We start from the raw sequence: 21,063 nt of genomic DNA, 5'->3' as shown, positions 1-21,063 counted from the left end.
ATATAATCACTGTCATGCTACTGGCTCCAACGTGGCACTAGACACCCTCATACTGGAGATCAATCCACTCATAAATCCCTAGGAACTTCTAAAGGGGAACCTCAAGGTTCCATGGAACTCTGGATGAGGGCTTGTCCAAGACAAGAAACTCCTATTTGTTATTTCATGCTTTTATTGATGATAACTTGCATGCAAGAAAATAAAACAGAAATACATGTATTACAACAGAGTGCCTTGCTTGTTGTAGCATAAATAGAATGCTTTCCCTGGTCAGGTGTGTGTGCTCAGTTCAAAGCCATGCTTTTTTTAGTGGGTTCATAAATAATCATATTTGTATTATTCATTTATATTTGCCTGCAAAATGAGTAGATGCCCTTCAGGCCAGGTTTATCACAATCATTGTCTAATTGATCCACACTGTCTACTCAGATCAGAGGGTGTTGCTAGACTGGATAATGACCATGTAATACTTAAGCCAGCCATACATGGGTTGAATTCCAAATTAATTATCTTTTGAAAATTGTAACTAAGAATTTTCATTGGAATTTTGCACCATTAGTGGGCCGTTGCAACAGCCGATATTCGTGCAGCCATCCAACTAGAGTAATCGGGCATGTTGTAAATTTTTTGAAAAACGAACAAATTTCTAATCAGTGTTGGGAGAATCATGCAAGAAATCTAATTGAAAAATAAATGAGCATGAGCTGTGATCCGGAAAGAAAAGATTCCCGGCCACTTAGGCTGTATTCACACTTGAGCGATTTGTAGCTTGAAGCTCCAAGAATGCTCAAACTTAAAAAATCATTTGTTCTGTTGTGCCTGTTCACACCTGATTGTGCAAACAAGCACTATAGAGAACAATTGATTTTTTTAAGTTTTAGCATTTTTGGAGCTTTGAGCTTCAAGCTACAAATTGTTCTTGTATAAATACAGCCTAAATGTCTTTTCTGTAACAACATGAGGTGAAATTGAAGGCCTGGTTGGTCAAATTTTGAAATCAATGGTGGCTGCATCGGATTACAAAACACACAAAATTTCAGATTTTCGAAAGAAAATTTGTATGGAATTCAACCCATGTATGCCCTTCAGTACAGATACATTATACGGGTTTCTTGTAGATTTACCAAAAACCATATAATATGAGGGCAACCTTAAACAGTACTTTCAATTTGTATCCAATCAGGAAGGCCTTTGCACATAGTTGAAGGTAAATCTAAATGAAATTGTAAGAAAATTATATAATGTATGGCAAGTTTAACGGGGTTATGTTACAGGCATTTCATTAGCTCTGGCTAATATTTAGGTGTGATCATTTTAAAATGCTTCTCTATGCAAAACAAAAAAAAAAGTTTTGGCTGGAGTGTTCAAGAAGTAATAAGACCACTTATTAGATTATTGTCTGTATCCTTGCCACCGACAGGAAAATGATTGGAAATGGAAAAATTTACAGTTGAATCAGAACAGGATTAGAGATGAAGTTTCCAATGGGCACCTCTTTGGGTATCAGCTAAGAGGGGATTTTGTCACACTTCCTGTTGCATCTACTGGTAGGAATGTAAAGGAAAATCTCCCCCAAAAAACAGCGAAAAAAAAAAAATCTGGATGGGGTTTTAACTATTCTCCACAACCTAAAACTTTAAAAAAAAAAAAAAAAAGTTTTGCCTATATTTAACTTTTTTCTGTAGATTACACCTCCAATTCTTCTTTTGGGCTTATTCATACCGTACTGACATTTCAGCATTTCCAATGCAGGAATGTGCAGTTTCTTTAAAAAAAATTGCTAATTCAAAGAATACAACCCTTACACCGTTCTCACTCCAACCATGGGTTGCAGGAAAGAAATTTGCACAATTCCCCCATCAACACAGACCTTGCTGACCGGGGAATCCCTCCTGGCGAGCAATTCTCTTCTCCCAGCGGGGACTGGCGAGGGCAGGGGAATTCATCCCTGTCGGGAGAAGACAGTGATTATTGGTAGTTGCTATAGTGGCTTTAATCGCAAGTGAATCCAGTAGGCTGGTTGTACCCAAGTTGATTGATCGATCAACTTGGTACATTCAGCATGCCCACACACAGTTCGAATCTTAATTCAAATGGTCTATGGTCGGCCTCAGGCCCTGTTCACACTGGTGCACTATTGCCATGCTGAAAGGCACCTTTCCAGCATGAAAACACATGAAAAATAGTTCCCTTTAAATTTTATCTATCTGTTCACATCTATGTGCTGTGTTTTTTTTCTTTCTTTTCTTGCTGTATATTTGGTGACCCTCTAGTCCACTCGAAAAGATTGCTTAGTCTTTACAGGAAAAGTCATTCTCATGCTGCATTCCAAAGCAACAATCATCCCAATCCACATGAATCTGAAAGCATACAGTACAAGTTCTGTTGCTGATTTTCCTTTTGCTTTCCTGCACAGTGCTCACAGCAGTGGGGACTCCCTCCAACTGTTCCCAGGTCTGCAGGTCAAGAAGGCCCCCTTTACATGGGTGATCCAGTAAGGTCCACCTGTCCATTTTTCAGGCAAACCTGATCAGAATGTCCATGCATTCCTTTGAACAGGCAGGTGTAAATAGACTTGTGTCCTATTACACCTGCCTGCCTCCAGATCCTCTTCTGTTTAGGTGAAGTCGGGTGTAAATGGACAGTGAAATCCATTTACACTTGGCCTTCCATAAAGCAGAGAGGGCTCTGTCTGTGTCCGCTTCCCAGAAACAGAGCAGACATGGATGTCCCATTCTGGTCCAGTCAGCAGGGGATCTGTGAGTGGATTCACTGCTGATTGGAATGGAATCTCTGAAATAAGCCTAAGGCTGGCTATGCATTATACAATTTTCTTGTTCAATTTCTTTTAGACTTTCCTTTAACTATATAGTGCAAGGGCCTAGCTGATTGCATGCAAATTGAAAGTGTTTAGGTCTGACCTCATATTTATATGGTTTTGGTAAATCTAAAGGAAAATTGAACAAGAAAATTGTATAATGTATGGCCAGTTCTACCTCCAGGAGATCAGCTCCTCATACTGCAAACACACCTTCCTCTGCTTCACAAAGTGCTATGTGCTTACAACTCCTCTATCACTTGAACAGGTTCCAGAATCAGGATTTTAATCTCCTCAGCCAAGCGCTGCAATAAGATAAAACGAAGAACAAAAACACTTCTTGTGTAGTATTTTAAGATAACACCCATTTCTTTTAATAAAAATGCACTTATAATATTAAAATTTTGACTGTCGGCTCCTTCTCAGAACTGAAGTGTAGATGAATCGACTGGTACTTCCGGCTCGTGCCAAATGCTGCAAATAACTTCTCATCCAAATGGAGCTTATTACTTTCAGATGGGTTTTGCTACTGTGCATTCAAAACAAATGTGTGTATGATGAGGTCCTTTATAATACATGGAAGTTAATTTTTTCATTAAAACTATTTACAGTATCCAGTGCAAACATAACTCTACTCCAGTTTTTATAGAATGTCCTTGTTGTAGAAGAACTTTCAGTTCATAATGGAAAGGGCACAACACTTCAGGACGGGGTTCATCAGCTGCATGTAACTTGAGGAGACAAAGAAAAAGTGTACAGGTTAGGGAATTGTCTGAGGTTTTGTATCAACTTATTTTATTTTTTTTATTTTTTGTCTTATGCTTATAAATATCTGCTTCATAGTGTGCTGATGTTAGATTGTTTGTTTGTTTTTTAGAGAGAGCTCTAGTGAAATGGAATCTAATCCATCACAGTGTGAAGACCAAGGATTAAATGATGGAAGTGTCAAGACAGTAAAAATCCATCAAGTGCAGACAGAGAACTTATGGAGCCGTGACGGTCATCTCTCCAGGTATGCTTTCTCTATTAAATTTGTCCTATAGCCAAATCAGTTTTTGAAATTAAAGTGGTTCTAAAGCCAAAACATTTTTTACCTTAATGCATTACCTGCATTTTGCTGCCCTCTTCCACCAAATATTTACCTCAGTCCGTAATCGATCCAGTACTGTGCACAGTTGGATCTCTTCTCTCCTCTCTTCCTCTTCACAAAGGGACTCTGCCCCCTGCTGCTGTCAATGAAATGCTGTGATGGGCAGGGCCAAGCTGCACTGTGTGTGTCTATGGAGCACTGCTCCATAGACACACATAGCTTGGTAGCGAGTACTCGCATTTGCCCCATAGCAAGCGGCTTCCTATGGGGGCACATGGAGAAGAGGAGCATCCAAGATCGCTGGAGTGGGACCCCAGTAGAGGAGGTTCAGGGCCGTTCTGTTAAACTATTGCACAGAGCAGTTGAGTATATTGGGTTTATTATTTTAAATAAAATATGTGCCTTTAATAACACTTCACTTTTTTTTTCTTGGCTAGAATGAAGAGCGGTTAGAGCCTCTGTCAGATTTTTTTTTTTCTTTTTTTTTACTGGCAGTATCTTACAGATCCTACATCACTATCCATCCTCGTGACAGTGGGACCTTTGGGACTCTTCCCAAATGTGATTTTTAGGGTAAGGTTCTAGCAGTTCCCTAAAAAAAAAAAAAGCAACATTTTATTTTTATTCAGAGGTACACTCAAATGCATTGCCATGTCTAAAAGAATGCATTGCCATCAATGTAAGATTAGAGTAACTCCACTTTTGTTAAGGAAAAAAAAACAATGTTATCTGGGTGATCAATGTACACTGCAGGGATTTAAACGAACTTTGTTGCAGATTCCTACTTGTTTCTCCTCTGGAGGAAAAGCTGGCTGTTCTTCTGTGCCTTTTGGATATTGATTGCAATTCAGGATGGCGGTTTCATTACTAATCAGCTGATGCAATTTCAGAGCGCTAGTGAGCAAAGTTGCAGGACCTGCATGCCTTTAGAAGTGATTAACCCTTTAGGAGCATCTCACCAAAAATGACATTTTTGTTGCAGGGGATGCCTAAAATCTGACTTGTATCTTAGTGCAGACTTCTGGAAAAATCAGTGAGCCAATCACACAAGAGGAAATTACATTTTTGGGAGGGATGCTCCGTACACAAACTATATACAGAACTCCTCCAGGTTGCCATATTGCATTGACTTTTAAAGAAAATTACAGTGATGCAATGTGATCTGGAATGCTAACCCATGTAACACATTGCATCTGGTTTACTGTTTTTTATTGATCACATAACTGCGTGTTATAGTTAGTTAATGTCAGCTAAATGTCAGCCATTTGTTGAGTGGGCTTTACTGTAGTGATGTGTTGACTCCTCCCACAGGCCATTGCAGAGCAAAATGGAAAGGCCAAGGATAGTCATGTAACTTTTTTCCCTTTTAATGTTGAAGGTGAAAAACCTCAGATAAAAAGATAATATAAGGGAAGATAGCAGCCCATCATGTAGAAGGGAAGTATTAAATATACAAGTAGATTGCTGCAGACTGGAGTTCCACTTTAAATAAAAACAATTAAAGCAGAATAATTAAACCTAAAAAAAATCCCAGCCTTAACTGCAGCTTTTCCCTTCAATCTAAAGCTTAAAATCCAGAGTTCAGGGTTAAAGCTGAAATCTAAGCTAATTGCTAAACACACAGCTGAAATACCTGTACAGATTTTTTTTTCTCCTCTAAAAGATATGTAATTGTAATTAGCTAGTCTTATGAGTTAGGTACCCCTGCCAGATATCACACTTTCTTTGGTGACCTCCTTGTGCCCAGCTTGTATTTGAATAAAAACAGGAACAGCACACTGGTAAAGTTATTACTATGTTCTCTATTCTGATAAGTATGTTCATAGTATTGACTGATCAATAAGAGCTAAACCCCAGGCTGCATTGCACTGCATGGTAATGGAAATCACATTATTCTCTATGGCGCCTGTTCACACCAATGCAGCACAGCCGCAGGAAGTTTTTTTTTTTTTGTTTTTTGTTTTTTTTAAGAAGGTGCTGGGGCTACTGTGGTGCAGTTACATCATGATTTCAGCTCATAGACTTCAATGGAAACCCACCAGAAACGTGTGTAAAAACGTGAAGTTACACAACAAAAACGCACTAAAAAATGCTGCGGTCCACTGTGAGTGCTGCCGTGCAGAAGGCTGATGTCCAGTTAGATCCAGACATTTATGCCAGTTGTATGTAAAATACTTTTTTACTATTTTTTTTTTTTTTTTTTTACGAATAGGTAAATGTATTAAATTCTGTTTTTAAATCTGCTTGGAGTTCAGCTTTATTTCAAGCCAGATACTGTGCACTACATTTGTCCTTTTTGCTTTTTTTCCATTTTAGAATCAAATGTTATTAGTACGTTTCGTGGGATTGCATAGACGTTACATTTTTAATTCCCGGGGGGATGACACTGTTATGTTATATCTGAAATGTGTAGCAGCTGACCTAATTGTGAAAGGGAAAAGATTTCTACATGAAGATTGTTTTTCTCCTGGTATTTTTCCAGTTATGTAGGTAGTGTACTTTTTAGCAATTTCTTTTTAATTTGCTTTATACATTCTCTGTTCCATCTGTTTATCTGTGATAACAGTGAGCACTACCTGCATAGAGCTCCCTTGGGCCTGACTCTAGAAGATCTCCAGCAGCCCAGCCATTGCCAGCCAAGGGACTTTGTTTCCAAGCAAAAGAACGCCATGGCTTTAAGTGAAAGAGATTCTCTAAGGAGTGCTCAAAATAAGGTATGTAACTATCTGCATCCTCTGTATATGAACAGTGCAAATCTTGCAGCTTCAAGTTAAATACAATACATTTTCTTTTATTTCCATTTCCAAAGTTAAAGCTGAAGTTTAGTTTAATTAAAAAATAAGACCGAACCACTGAAGGTACTTACGATTAATGAAGAGTGTCCTGTGTGCTGGTGGCTGCTGTGTTATGTTCAAACACTGAGTCCTATGCTCCAAATTACACTGCAGCATTGATCTCCCTGTACTGCTTGGGGTAATATGCGCATTTGCACTTGTGAGAAGCACATGTCAAGTGCTGACAATGCCCACCCACTGTGCTCCAATCATAGATGCTTTGCTATTAGAGTCTATGATGAGTAGCGTTCTATGTTTGAGGACAGGTGGATGAATGAAAGGTCTGTCTCCTCCAATCATGAAATGCTTTTCATTGTAGGAACCGATAGTACGGCTTATATGAATGGAGCACAGAGGCAGAAAGTGTGGGTATAGTCGGTACTTGAGTGTATGGCACAAGTGCGGCTGCTCATATTAACTCCCACAGAACTGGAAGATCAGTACAGCAGGGGTATGGGGGCAGAGAACTGAGGATTTCAACTGAACATAGCAGCTACCCGCATACGAGAAACTCTTCATTCATGGTAAGGAACCTTCAGCTTTATGATCAATGCTAGTGGTGTCTACTTCTGCTGTGCTACTGTAGCAGGCATGCATAGTCACTATTTCCAGTCAGTGGCATAATTAGTTGAGTTGTTTGTGATAAAAGGGAAGTACAGGAGCATCCTTGCAAGTCTTGGCAAACTTGATTAAGCACTGGAAATGTTAGATATCACTTGTACCCACATATTGGAATTTCTGTGATTGTTACAAGACTGATCTGTGCTCCACAGAGAAGGATACAATTCTTTAACCACAGTGGGGTGTGAAACCAATAGTAGCTATACCACTCCAAACCTGCCTCTTTCTCTGTACATCCAGCTCCCATCAAATGCATGTTCAAGGACTGCATACCTGCTCAATTTGTGAAGTAGAAATGAACCAGCTGTAAATTGATGCATCACCTAAGTAACTCCAGCTTTAATATAATAGAGCAGGGATGTCAAACTGGCGGCCCTCTAGCTGTTGCGGAACTACAGGTCCCATCATGCCTCTGCCTTTGGGAGCCATGTTTGTAACTGTCAGCTTTGTAGTGCCTCATGGGACTTGTAATTTAGCAACAGCTGGAGGGCCACCAGTTTGACAACCTTGCAATAGAGCAGTGACAACACTGACTCCATGATTAAACTGTTTGTGTTGTGAAACACGTTGGAGCAGAAGGTGAATAGGTGAGAGTATATGTTGTTAATCTTCTATTTATTATGGAACTGTGACTTTTATTGATTTGTGGGATCTGCACAGTCCTGTGTCCATTCTAGGTGGATTCACCAAAGCATTGTTCAGACATACCCTGTGGGAGTAATATTTCTACTTTTCTTTAGCACAGACCATTAGAACATGGAGCACGTGGGCTTGTGTCAGGTCTGTTAGGCTTCTGCTTGGTCCTTGTTTCTTATCTTTTTCGGGTTTAACCAGGGGAATGTCTCAATTTAAGCTTGTGCCAGTTTTTTGTAACAGCTTTTTGTAGGCAGCCCTTCAAGTTCTGTTTTCTTGTGCAGATTCCTCTTGGTCCCTACTGGAGCATGCTTTGTGTGTGTGAGTGGTTATATACCCTAAGACTGACCTACAGCTGCAGGCTTCCTTTACACTAGTGTTCAATTTCCTTTAGGTGGAGCCATACAGTATATTACATGGTCAAGATACGATTCCTGTGACTCTCAATGGACTCCTTTAGGTGGAGCTATATAACACATGGTCAATATACGATACCTGTGACTCTCACTGGTCTCTGCGAAAGGGATTTTTTTTTTTTAAATCCTGTTTGGGCTCAACTAATTGCTTTGCAGTGCTACGCAGTAATTATGCTCTACTGCTGCTTCTCACAATATAAATGAATAAATCCGCTCATTCATATAATACTGCAGTCCCAATGCAGCAATTGTTAAGCAAGGAAGAGTAACTGATTTGAGTCACTGAACCTGACCATACATGGATCTTAATGTGGTCGGCTCAAAAAAAAAAGATGACTTTATGGGATCTGTTAGAGCTGCCTCTATAATGGTTTGGATTTGAACTCCTAACAAAAAAGTAAAAGACCTAACCTGTAACACAAGGTCACAAAAAACCCACGTTTTTAGCCGTTCAGGTGTTTGTTTTTTTTTTTTTTTTTTTTGTTTGGTTTACTGATTTGAGTGTAGCCCGATGCTTTAACTGGGCCTCTACACACCAGCATGTAAATGTCAGTAAACTAGGTCCTTTGTTTATATCATTTTAAAAAAAAATAAATTAAAAAATCTGCATTACCGGCCAATGTTTTGTGTAAATGTGCTCACTATACAGACTGCACTTGTGGTTTTTTTTGTGCAAGTTTCTGCCAGGAAGATCTGCTGTTCTTACATCTGTATAGTGTGCAAGGACTCTAAATATGTAGAAGGTGTATCAAAAAGTACTGTTAAGTTGAATGGTGCAGTATTAATTCCACATATAATAATCTTATTCAGTTATAAAAGTTACAAAGACCATTCTGATCTTTATGCTTCATCATCGTCATAGGCCTTTCCATTGCAGGCGGGATCATTGAGGGGCTCTGAACAGAACAGGAATTTGAGTGAAAGAGTGGATTCTCTTCAAGAGCAAAATGCTTCTTTGGTCTCACAAAACCACTCTCTGGTGAACAAGATCAAATCCATGCAGCTGGAACTCACAAAATCCAAATCAAAGGTTACTTGCATTTATGTGTTATCCTTGTTATCTGTTTTTATAGTGTGTTCTGAAAATATCAATGAAGAGTCCTTTTAAACTTTGGGTGACAAATGTGTCTCATCTGTTAACTGTGCTCTGTAGACACTGCATTTTAAAAGTGCTCTGCAGCCCCTTTATTTTTATTCACGTGCACTGGGTACATTGTTTTCAATAGAGCCATGTTCACATGAATTCCTTTGTTTTATCTCCTATGGCAGTTAAGTTTTCCATTCATATAGTATTATTCACTTTTGCAAACTAGTGTCATAAAGTCGATGGAGGGGAAAGGCTTGCTTCCACCTACTCAAGATGCATGCTTTTGCCACAGTGAGCAGGTGATTGGGCCGTGATGTTGGTGGGTTTCTGATCTTTTTTAATAATATTATTAATCTAATACAGTATTTACTGTATATAGTGACAATAGTTTATTCAGCACTTTACGACATGAAGGGAGATAGTACAGTTACAATACAGTTTAATGCAAGAGGGTTAGGGAGGCCCTGCTCAGCAGAGCTTACAATTTAAAAGGGAGGGGTGCAATCAGTACAAAAGGTAATAACTTTAAGGGGATGAGCTGATGAAGAAAGTATAAGTTCATCTTTTTTTTTTTTTTTAACATTATTCAGTAATCCAGTACAAAAGTATAACAACCCAAATATACAACACAATCACATGTACATAAATCCAATTTTACAACAGCTTTTCCCCTGCCCCACCACTCCCAAACCTCCCCACCCAAATACCCCGGTCCAGATCTTGTTTGCTAAGTTCTTACTCCCCTTGTACTTATCTATCTTTTCCTGTGTCTTTTTCCCTCTCACATTCACTCTCGCTTTCACCCTCTCCATCAAGCTCTCTCTATACTTTTCCCCTTTAATCTCCAGACCAATTCCATGTATCTTTCAGATGTTTTAAAATCTAGCCAACTACTCCACGTTTTCCTAAATTCTTCCATTTTGTCCTCCTCCATATGACACAGCTCCTCCATCCTGAAGATATTTTCAACTCTATTCAACCAATCATTAATTCTTGTTGGCTCCTGGGCTTGCCAAACTTGGGGATCAGGCCGTTAGCTCCACTGATTAAATGATATAATACCCTGATTTTAAACAATTTGCCTGCGGGCTCTGCAAAAAATAAACATATCCTCGGGTCCATTTGTATGCTGATCCCACTGATTTCCTGGATACAATGAATTATTTTCTTCCACAAATCCTGTATTTTTGGGCACTCCCACAGAATTTGACCCATTGTACCCTTTTTCCCACAGCCTCTCTAACATAAAGGTGAAACATGTTTATCACCTCGTGTGTTAATTTAAATATTTTATTCTTTTGTTGCTCATTCAGTTCTCTTCCAAGCTCATTTTCCCATTTTTCCAAGAACCCAGGAGGATTCGTCCCTTAGATATCTATTAGGATCTTACATATCCTGGAGGTGGCTTGTTTCGGAACTGTATTTACATTCAACAATTTTTTAAAAGGGTGCATATCCTCCGAGGTACTCAGTGGATGTAGGAGCGTTGAAACAAAGTGTCCTAATTGACCATACCGCCACTCGTCTAATGTGAAAAATCTTTTTTTTTCCCCTTTTAACGCTTGATAAGTATGCAATTTCTGTGCCTTACTTAGTATTCTTTCCATATTTACCCATCCTTTCCCTTGTGAATTAAATGTCCAATCTACAACTTGTTATAGAATCACTGCTAAATAATATGTCCTAACGTTAGGCAACCCCAATCCTCCATTCCTTTTTACCCTAAACAATACATCATATCTAATTCTTGGTTTCTTATTTGCCTATATAAACCGGAGTATCATCTTCTTTTAGGTATGGGGGTGACCAGTGTAGGTAGTATACATATCAGCATAGCAGATGTTGACAAGATTGTATTGCTTTGTTTGTACATTTTTTTTTTTTCTTTTTAAGGTTAGACAAATTAGTTATGTTTTTCAGGTTCGTTTTTATGAATCTGCTCTTGGAAAGCCTACCTCCAGAATCCCTGAGCTAGAGAAACATATTGTTGGTTTAGAAGCAGAATCCGAAGCACAGGAAAAAGCTCTCAGGTAACAGTCTTTTGTATGTGTGTGTGTGTGTATGTATGTGTGTATGTATGTATGTATGTGTATATGTATGTATGTATATGTGTATGTATATGTGGGTGTGTGTGTGTGTATATATATATATATATATATATATATATATATATATATATATATATATATATATATATATATATATATATATATATATATATATATATAATCCGTATAAACATTGTTCATGTATTACCTATTGTAAAGAGGAATTTCACCCAGTATTTTAAAAATTAAAAGTTAGCAGCTAGAAATAATGTATCTGGTGACTTTAAAAAAGAACTGCTTACCAGCCTCTAGAGCCCCACACTGTCTTCCAGCAACTGATTCTTCTCCCAGCTGCTGGATCTCCAGCACTGCCATCTTGGATTTGGTAGTCCTACAGCCTCCTGGGATATGTGTGACCTGTTGTAGGAGGATATGGGATGAGGTAGCATTGTACTCTCCTAGATGGGGACTGAGGAAGTTGGAGCAGGTACCGACAAAAAAGTTACTTGCCCTGTCCCCCCCCCCCCCCCCAATTGAAAAAACCTTGCAACTCAGTTACAGGCTGGGGTAGAGAAGAAGAATGAGCTGTAATTCACTTTTTGCGTGCAGTTTTTCTTTAAGCCAAGCTGCCCTCAACTGTGGCCTAAGCTACAAGTGTGAACTTCATTTCGTGGAGGTGAGCTCTATCTTGGTAGTGTAGTATTTCATTATCCACACTTTGTAATGTTACACAAATGGCAGCACCATAAGGACCTGTCTTGTTGAGCTTTGGTGTGGTGTTAATAGTCAAATGAACCTTACTTTCAGATGCATTCGTCTTGAATTTGAGATAATTTTAAAAAGCTTCTGAGATCCTCCATGGTGCTTTGACAGTTGCATTTGACTTGCAGTTGAACTCCTTACCTGCATTTGGAGACCTCATATATTGCATCAACCTTCTTTAGGCTACTTTTGAGCTCCCATTACCTTTTGTATGGAGCAAGAAGCAGTTCTAAAGCGAACATAAGCATGTCAACACAGACCAAAGTCCAACCATCGCAGTATCATTCTGTGAAGTGAGTCACAGAAATGTCATAAATTGTAGTGGCTGAGCCTGCAGATTTTTGTGCTATACAGACATCTTCAAAGTTTTGGTCTTATCCTGGGGTGGACAATAAAGCCATAGATTGATCGAAATTCGGCTACTAAAAAACACCCCTCCACCTCTAGACTAATTCCTTGTGATACATTTGGACACTGTCAGAGTTTGTGTTACTGTTTGCTTTTATAAATTTAATGTGTGTTTGCTCAAGTGATCCATTAAGTTTGAAAGAGATGTACACAGTGGGATGTACTTGGAGATGTATGTCTATTAATTCTAACAATGACAGTTTACAACGTTTGTCCCCAACTTGAATATCCTAAGAGTCCATTCACACCCTATTAAATGCACCTTTACATTGAAACAATTAATTTGAATGTCTAATGGACCAAAAATTGTGTATGCATATTTTCTTTCCAACATAACACTATAAAGCTGAAATGGGGGTGCATTAGAAATGTGCACATAATGTGTGTTTTTATTGTGCGCAGCATTGAAGTGTGCATTATTGCAGCACACTGGTTTGAATGGGCCCTAAATATTGGAGATCTTTTATCTATGACGCTAAGTGCACTGTACAAATAATGTACAGTAGTAAGGAAGGATGATGTCCCTGGCAGGTTCTATTGATGATTGCAATCTTTATTAACCACTTGCCTACAGAGCACTTATACCCCCTTCCTGCCCAGGACAATTTTCAGCTTTCAGTGCTGCCTTACTTTGAATGACAATTGCGCGGTCATGCAACACTGTACCCATATGACATTTTTATCATTTTTTTGAGACAGATAGAGCTTTCTTTAGGTGGTATTTAATCACCTCTGGGTTTTTTATTTTTTGCTAAACAAACCAAAAACAACTGAAATTTTTGGAAAAACGTTTTTTTCTTTTTTTTGTTATAAAATTTTGTAAATAAGTGATTTTTCTCCTTCACTGATGTACGCTAATGAGGCTGCGCTGATGGGCAATGATAGGTGGCACTGATGGACATTGACCGGCATCACTGATGGGCACTGAAAGGCTGCACTCATATATTGCACTGTTAGGTGCCACTGATAGGCGGCGCTGACTGGCACTGATAGGCGGCGCTGACTGGCACTGATAGGCGGCGCTGACTGGCACTGATAGGCGGCACTGAAAGGCAGCTCAGATGGGCACTGATATGTGGCATTGATGTGCACTGGTAGGCACTGATATGTGGCATTGATGTGGCACTGATGAGCACTGGTAGGTGGCATTGATGAGCACTGACAGCTGGCATTGATGGACACTGACAGGTGGCACTGCTGGGGCTACACTGATCATCAGGGAACACTGGGGAAAGGGGATTTTAGTGACTTTGAACGTAGCATGGTTGTCAGTGCCAGACGGGCTGGTCTGAGTATTTAAAAAAACTGCTGATCTGCTGGGATTTTCACACACAACCATTTTGACAACATGTTACCGACCCATTGATGTCTTGTTCAGTGTGTGCGTTCCCCACCTCTCCCGGAAGTATGGTGGCCATCTTGTCTCACTACTGCTGGTCGGCTTAGTGTGGTCCCCTGGAACTACACAATTGGTGAGCTTTTGCCTTGCTGTAATCCTGTGAGTGTTTTTAACCTTTTAGGACTGAATAAACTGCTGAATATTGCCCTTAGAAGTGCCTTCCTTGCTGGGTTTTTTTTTTTTTTTTTGTAATTCACTTTTTTTTTATTTTCAAACATTTACAACAAACAGAGTTGCATAGAAACACGGTATGACAAACACAAAACAACAAAAGGACAGAGAAATAGGCTCATTGGTGAGAGGTACATAGATACATACAATGTCAATACATAACAGTGTATTAGCAATCATTTTCAGACAATTGAGTAGACAAGTCGGAATTGTAAGTATCCCATGTTTCCCAAACTGCTTCAAACGTGGGTACAAAGTCAGCGTGCAAAGCAGTGAGGTACTCCATTTTTCTAATCTCCGCCAATGCATGGGTACGGATCTCCTGGTCGCCGTTAAAATGCAGGAGGAAAGTTTCCTTGCAATCTTGGAGAGGCCTGAAAAAGGTAGGCCCAAGGAACAAATTGATGGGCTCAAATGAAATAGGAGTCCGCAAAAGTAGCTGTAGTAAGTTAAGGACCTCTCTCCAAAATGGTATAATGTACTGGCAAGCTCAAAAAATGTGGAAGAGAGTGCCAGTTTCCTCACCACAGTGTTTTCTTTATATACTACACATTTAGAAGATCTGGAGGCAGCCTCTCAAATCCTGCTTCATTGATCCAAGGCAATGTCACATTGGAGGATTCGGGGCCATTTACGCATATAAAGGTGGGTATCAATAGAAGGGGGTCATGCGTCTAAAAGCAGCTTATGCGTAGAGGAAATTATGCCCCTTTGGTATGGGCCTTGGATGCAGATACGCTAAAAGGGGGTAGGTTTCTCAAGAGTCAAAGAAGAGGCGCCTTTCTTGTTGTTTATTGTTTACAGCAATGTAAAGTAGCAACTTTCCTCTTTCTCAAAGCTTCTTAGCACAGTGCTTGCAACAAATAATGGACTGAGCTACCCAGGGACACCATAAGAAATGTCCACTTTCAAGCACAGGCTGACACTGATGCAAGAGGGATAGTCTGTACTCACAAATGTCTCTGGATATTTGGATGCTTCCATGTAATACCCATACATGTGTCCCGTGGACTCTTCAGACCAGATCCCAAGATAAATCCCTCATTCATCTCCAGCAAAGTTCAGTAAAATACCCCCCCCCCCCAGCTAATACAGCTGGGACATCGATGAGCAGATAACAAAACACAGCTGGACTGCCTAGAACGGCAGTAACCCTTCAGGCTGGGAGCTTCTCCTTCTGGACAAGAACTCCTCTGCTCTAAGCCTCAAACTATTCGTGCACTCTCCCAGCCACCTACTGGGCATCCTTCCCCAGGGATTGTCTGAGACCACACAAAAATTCAGGCTATAGATTCACTCTCCCAGCCCAGAACCTTCCAGAGGGCAGGGGGAAGCAGTGGAACCGACAACCTGTAAAACACAGAGCAGCCCAAAGCAATCACAAGCTGCTCCACTGACTACAGAAGAGCTAAAGAACTAAATTTACCTAACCTAACTAGCACCTATCTAGGAGGGTGCTTCACATTGTTACATGCTGACTTAGGACTTTGTTGAGTAAAAGTTTATTACAAATAAAAATTATTATTATTATACAGGATTTATTAGCGCAAACAGTTTGCTCAGTGCTTTACAATAAAAAGGGAGACAATACAGCAACGATACAGTTCAATACAAGAGGGTTAGAAAGACCCTGCTCCTTGGAGCTTACAGTCTAATCTAAAAATGGTTTAGTTGGGAGCTTTCAAATAGTAATAAAGTCACCGTGTGGAGAGTTTGTAATATTCTCGTTGTGAACAAAACGGTGGTATTGGTTACAGCAAATATAGATGTTTGTCATCCTAAGACAACTCTAATGATTAAAATGTGTTTAGATGGAAATCTCTTATTAAACTTATTTATATCCACGGTGGAGGATTACTTACACTACAACTTAAACCCCCTATTGGATAACTTTAAAATGAAAAGTAAGGCTTGGTGTAAACTACCCCTATCTGTTGTAGGCAGGTAAAATCTTATTAAAATGATTTGGGCTCCACAGTTGCTCTATGTGCTGCATAACTCTCCATTCTGGGTTAGCAAGAAATAGTTTAAAAGTATAGACTCCCTTTTTAAGGCATTAATATGGAAAGGTAAGAATCCAAGAATTCGCTCACCCATTTTGCAGTTGCCCAAAGGTAGTGGAGGCCTGTCCATTCCCTCGGCAAGACTATATTTCTTGGCAGCTCAGCTCTAACACTTTTTTGGATGTGGAACTATTAACATGCGGGACCTTATGCAAGCCATACTTTTGTCTAGGGTGGATAAATATTCATTAATGGCTCAATTAGAAGCAGGGAGGGTTTTGAAGAATGGTATGCCAAGGGCATTATTTTTTCCATCAGTTGTACATCAGCTAATACATCAATTAGTTTCCTCCAACAACAAGAGAGGTCTTATCTTGTCTCTATATCAATCTCTTTTGCTCATCTTCCTTGCCTGGGAGGTCGGTGAGCTAAGGATATACCCTATTTCCCCTAAAATAAGACCTACCCTGAAAATAAGACCTAGTTGTGATCAGGGCTTTTTTTCAGCCGGAACATGGCGGAACGCCATTCCGCCACTGGTCTTGCGCACACCCATATTTACTGTCTCTTATAAACACAGAAGCGTGGCTGAAGTGACAGCACCATCCGCTCCCACAGAACCTCCCTACCTCTGTACTCACTGTGGGACAGGGAAGGAACAGATATCTGCGGGTGCAGTATGCAGTGTGTTTAGGGGTGGGGCATCTCCTCCTGCAGCCTAATGCATGGAAGCCGATGCCCCAGGGGTGATCACCGGCCAGTGGGTAAGAGGCGGAGCGGTGAGTGAGTGCGCTTGGTGCACTGTGTGGGAAGATAGGACCCGAAACGGGAGTTACTATAGAGAGGGGTCGGCGGCCGACAGCTGTGTTTTGCAAAACTAGCTAACCATATGAGGTCAGTGGAGGGGGGAGATGTGCAAAGGTGAGCTGCAGTCAGGTGTTGCAGAGGTAAATTGAGTGAGGTGAGTTGCAGACAGGGTGCATTGGTGAGCTGCGACTGGGGGGGTGCAGAGGTGAGCTGAGTTGCAACCCACCTTTGCACTCCCCAGCCACAGCTTAGCTTTGCACCCCCTGGCCACAGCTCACCTCTGCATTACCCGTCTGCAACTCACCACTTCACCCTGTCTGTGGCTCATAATTGCACCCTGCCTGAAACTCACCTGTCAAGTCACCCCTGCAACACCTGACTGCAGCTCACAGCTGTCATCAACCAGCCCTCTCCATAGTAACCCTCATCCACAACTGCCTGCAGCTCACCTCTGCACCCCCTGTCCACACCTGGACATTTAAAAAATAAGACCTAGTGTGTTTTTTTTTGAGCCCAAAAAAATATGACAGTGTCTTATTTTCGGGGAAACACAGGTAGATTTTCTGGATGGGAAGATTTGGCAGGCTATTCTGGAATAGATTTCAGTGGTCTCCATTTCAACATCACAAAAATTGTCCCAGCTTTTGTATGATACACAGAGTGTATCGAACACCATATAAACTATACCAATGGCATCGTAGGGAGACTCTGGAATGTTCAAGATGTGGAGGCTCCACTGCGGATCTCCTCCACATGGTCTGGAAATGCCCGAAACTATTTGGATATTGGCACGATATAATAATTATCATAAATCAAGCATTTCAAACACAACTACTGTATATAATGATCCACTAACTTGCATACTTAGATTCCTGGATGAGGAGCTTTTTTCCCCTCATACCCGGACCTCTATCTCCAGACTATTATTTATAGCCCTCAAATGTATTCTGTTGAAATAGCTCTCCCCTTTGTTGCGTTATATCTCACAGCAAATACAACAGTTTTTTTTTTCCAGAGAGATGCATTTAATCAGCTCAGAGACAATCTATAAAACGGGTACAGACAAGGCAGATGACAGGGTACTTAGAACATTCATGCAAACATCAGACACCTTCAGAGAACCCACTTTCTCCTGACCCCACTTTCTCCTGACACAACGCAACCAAAAAAATCTTCCCTAATATACACCTTTTCCCATTGACCAAAGTGTCGAGCAATCTGATTGGTTTTATGAGCATGTTTAATCTTATGTGTCTAGACCTAGAACAGCTGTATACATAGATTTTAATTAAAAAGTTAAATAGATACTCCTTGTCTTGTTTATGGCAAAACTTCAATCTTCAACATCCTTGTACAAAAGTGGACACGAAACCCACATTGAAATTCTCTTCACCATAAACAAGTACACTGTGAATATTTAAGACCTTTCCAAATCTAATCATATATATATATATTATTACAATATCCTACACCCTTCTGCAGCTTTTGGATTCTGGAACAGGTTAATATTACTCTGCTCAAAGATCGGCAAATCTTGCAGCAGCAAGGTACTCCTATGTTTGTTAGCTTATTTCTTAAAATGGTGCTGGTGGCAACATATGGTTTCCTTGTAAGCAATCATAGTTTCTATTTGTATTCAAAGTAATTTTGTATGTTTTGAAGGATGTGGTGATCACCCAATGTTTTCTATGTTTTACGGTAATACTGTTCTTAACCCTATTTTCACACACAGAGCTAGACACAACATGTTTGCACCAGGGGCGGACTGACAACTCATGGGGCCCCAGGGCAATAGGGGATCATGGGGCCCCTGTGTCCTTGCCCAAACTCAAAAAAGCCTATAAAAAAGGTACCAGAGGCATCTCATGGGGCCCCCTACTGACCCTGGGCCCTCAGGCAGTGCCCGAGTTTCCAAATGGTCAGTCCGCCCCTGGTTGGTACTGTTGGTACATTAAAACAATATTGATTATTGTGTGGGTGACAAAGTATTACTGAAAGCCTTATGCTTTTGTCCATAAAATAAATAGAAGGAAATATGAATGTAAATTTTTAATATGGTTGATACAGCATGTGCTGAGGATTGTGGATCAATAGAAGATTAATAGCTTCAAAGTATGGGTCTGCCAAATGTATTGCCCATCACTAGAAATGCAGTGAAGTAGAAGAATAAAATGAGTAGCTATTATAGTAATGAGAAGGGATTACCAATATGTAAAAGCGTGATATTGTAAATAAATGTGGGTACCTTGTGTGGTATTAAAAGGGACCTGAAGGTAAAGAACTGGTTACTGGTATTCCCTGTGGTCTTCATGAAGCTGATCTTTCCCCGTTACTGGCTTGCCATGCCTTGTTCCATAATATTCCTCTATGTGGATGTGGCCATCTGGTAGAACCAGCTTTTGCTTCCTCATATCAGAGCTTTCCTCCGATGACTGGTGATCTAATGGCAGGTGGGTTGATTTTCAAGAAACTGAAGCAGAGGTGGAGGAAGCACAGATCCACTGAAATACAGCAGAAGCGGGTAGATCCTTTGTACTGTAAGTCCTCATGTACAACTTCCTCTGCAACAAAGAGAACAATGAGCAGCACAGTAGTATTTCGTTAGCTGTTTTTCAGATGGAGTTGAAGACTATTGCTTAGACACAATTAACTATTTTCAAATGTTTTCTATAAGATAGCAAAGCTTCACTTTTTAAGTTCTGGGGCACCTGCGTATGTTTTGCAAATTCATGTTTTCACTGGGGAATTCAGTTGTCAAACCACAGCCTGCCACTTGCAAATAGGGCAAAGCCTAGATATCGGTAATCAGCATGGATCAGCTGTTCAAAGAGTCTATGGTTCTCCACGTGTGCAAAAATGTACTTGCCATTTGTCATTTGTAAGAAAAAAAAAAAAGGTCCTGTAATGGATCAGGTTTGGGTCATACAACTATGTCAGGAGTAAAAGTACAGACGTTGACTGTGAAATGGGTATGGTTTTAGGATTCAAGCATGCACCAAAAAAGCCAAGTGTTGGTATCCATTTTTCCAAAGGTGTTGTTTTATAAAATCTAAAAATGTTTCAGTGTGTACATTATGCACACAATGTGTAATAAATTGTTGTTATGACACTTTTTAGGATTGCAGAAGAGAAACTAGTGGAAAGCCACCACAAAATGGCTGAAAAAGAACAAGTTCTGCGGAATTTCAGAGAAGAATTGAAGATTATGAAAAAGGAGTTAGATGAGTGTTGCATTCAATGTAAAAGGTAATATATCAATAGTACACATGCTAGGAAAAACAGGTTATGTGCGTTCATTTGAGCAGTTTAACCTAACTGAATTTGTAAATTTTTAGAGACCCTGTCACTTACCAAAAATGTTGGTAAAATGAAATAAAAAGCAAGTATTTTAAATGCTTGCTTGCAATGTTGTTTTTTCTTTTCCATGAAAGTTTTTTTTTTTTTTTTTCCTTTTTTTTTTATTCATTTGCAGTCTACCATTTAACTTCCTAGAAAGGTTGACCACACCAGGAACAGTAGATTCCCTAGCACATACCCTCACTGCTTGCACTTCATAGCCCTTTCCTCTTCTGGAAATTTTTAATTACTGTCTGTTCTGGTCTAGCTCGTCTGCCCTTCCCTTTACCGCCTACCATAAGCCAGGAAATACTAAAGCTTTTTCACTTTATCACCAAGTCATGTCATTTTGCTTGCAAGGTTACTTTACTTTTTTTGTTTTGTTACTTTATCAGGCAGCAACCACTATTAGTTGATCTTATTGCAGAGATCCTTGCTGGAATTGTAACTTCCTGCCGGTACGAACCCCCTACAATTAGACCATGCAGAAGAGGAAAATGTTCACTTCCTGACTGAGCTGCATATGCAAAAAAAAAGCCAGTGTATGCTTTAGCATAAAATAATTATTCAGCATGTTCTGGTGACAACAAAACAAACCATTGCACCAGCATGGAAGTCTTGAATACTTAA

General features: G+C 40.0%; 1 protein-coding gene across 5 annotated transcripts in view; it reads left to right on the top strand.

The window, feature by feature from the left end:
* The window catches only part of CCDC18 (coiled-coil domain containing 18), a 92,358-nt gene that overhangs the window by 2,892 nt on the left and 68,403 nt on the right, over positions 1-21,063 (top strand). For 2 of the 5 annotated variants that reach the window (XM_089677307.1, XM_089677310.1), the window contains exons 2-6: positions 3,696-3,830; positions 6,475-6,622; positions 9,275-9,442; positions 11,420-11,529; positions 20,215-20,343. In XM_089677307.1, the coding sequence (XP_089533433.1) occupies positions 3,712-3,830; positions 6,475-6,622; positions 9,275-9,442; positions 11,420-11,529; positions 20,215-20,343 (674 nt within the window). In that variant the 5' untranslated portion in view covers positions 3,696-3,711. Of the gene's footprint in view, positions 1-3,695; positions 3,831-4,345; positions 4,482-6,474; positions 6,623-9,274; positions 9,443-11,419; positions 11,530-20,214; positions 20,344-21,063 lie in introns of those variants that run through there. The other 3 variants (XM_089677312.1, XM_089677311.1, XM_089677308.1) reach the window with 3 other exon arrangements.

This window comes from Staurois parvus, unplaced genomic scaffold (genome assembly GCF_062004578.1).
Source record: "Staurois parvus isolate SC_StPar_1 unplaced genomic scaffold, SC_StPar_1.0 ptg000183l, whole genome shotgun sequence".
NCBI lineage: Eukaryota > Metazoa > Chordata > Amphibia > Anura > Ranidae > Staurois > Staurois parvus.
This window is presented reverse-complemented; position numbering and strand designations above follow the sequence as displayed.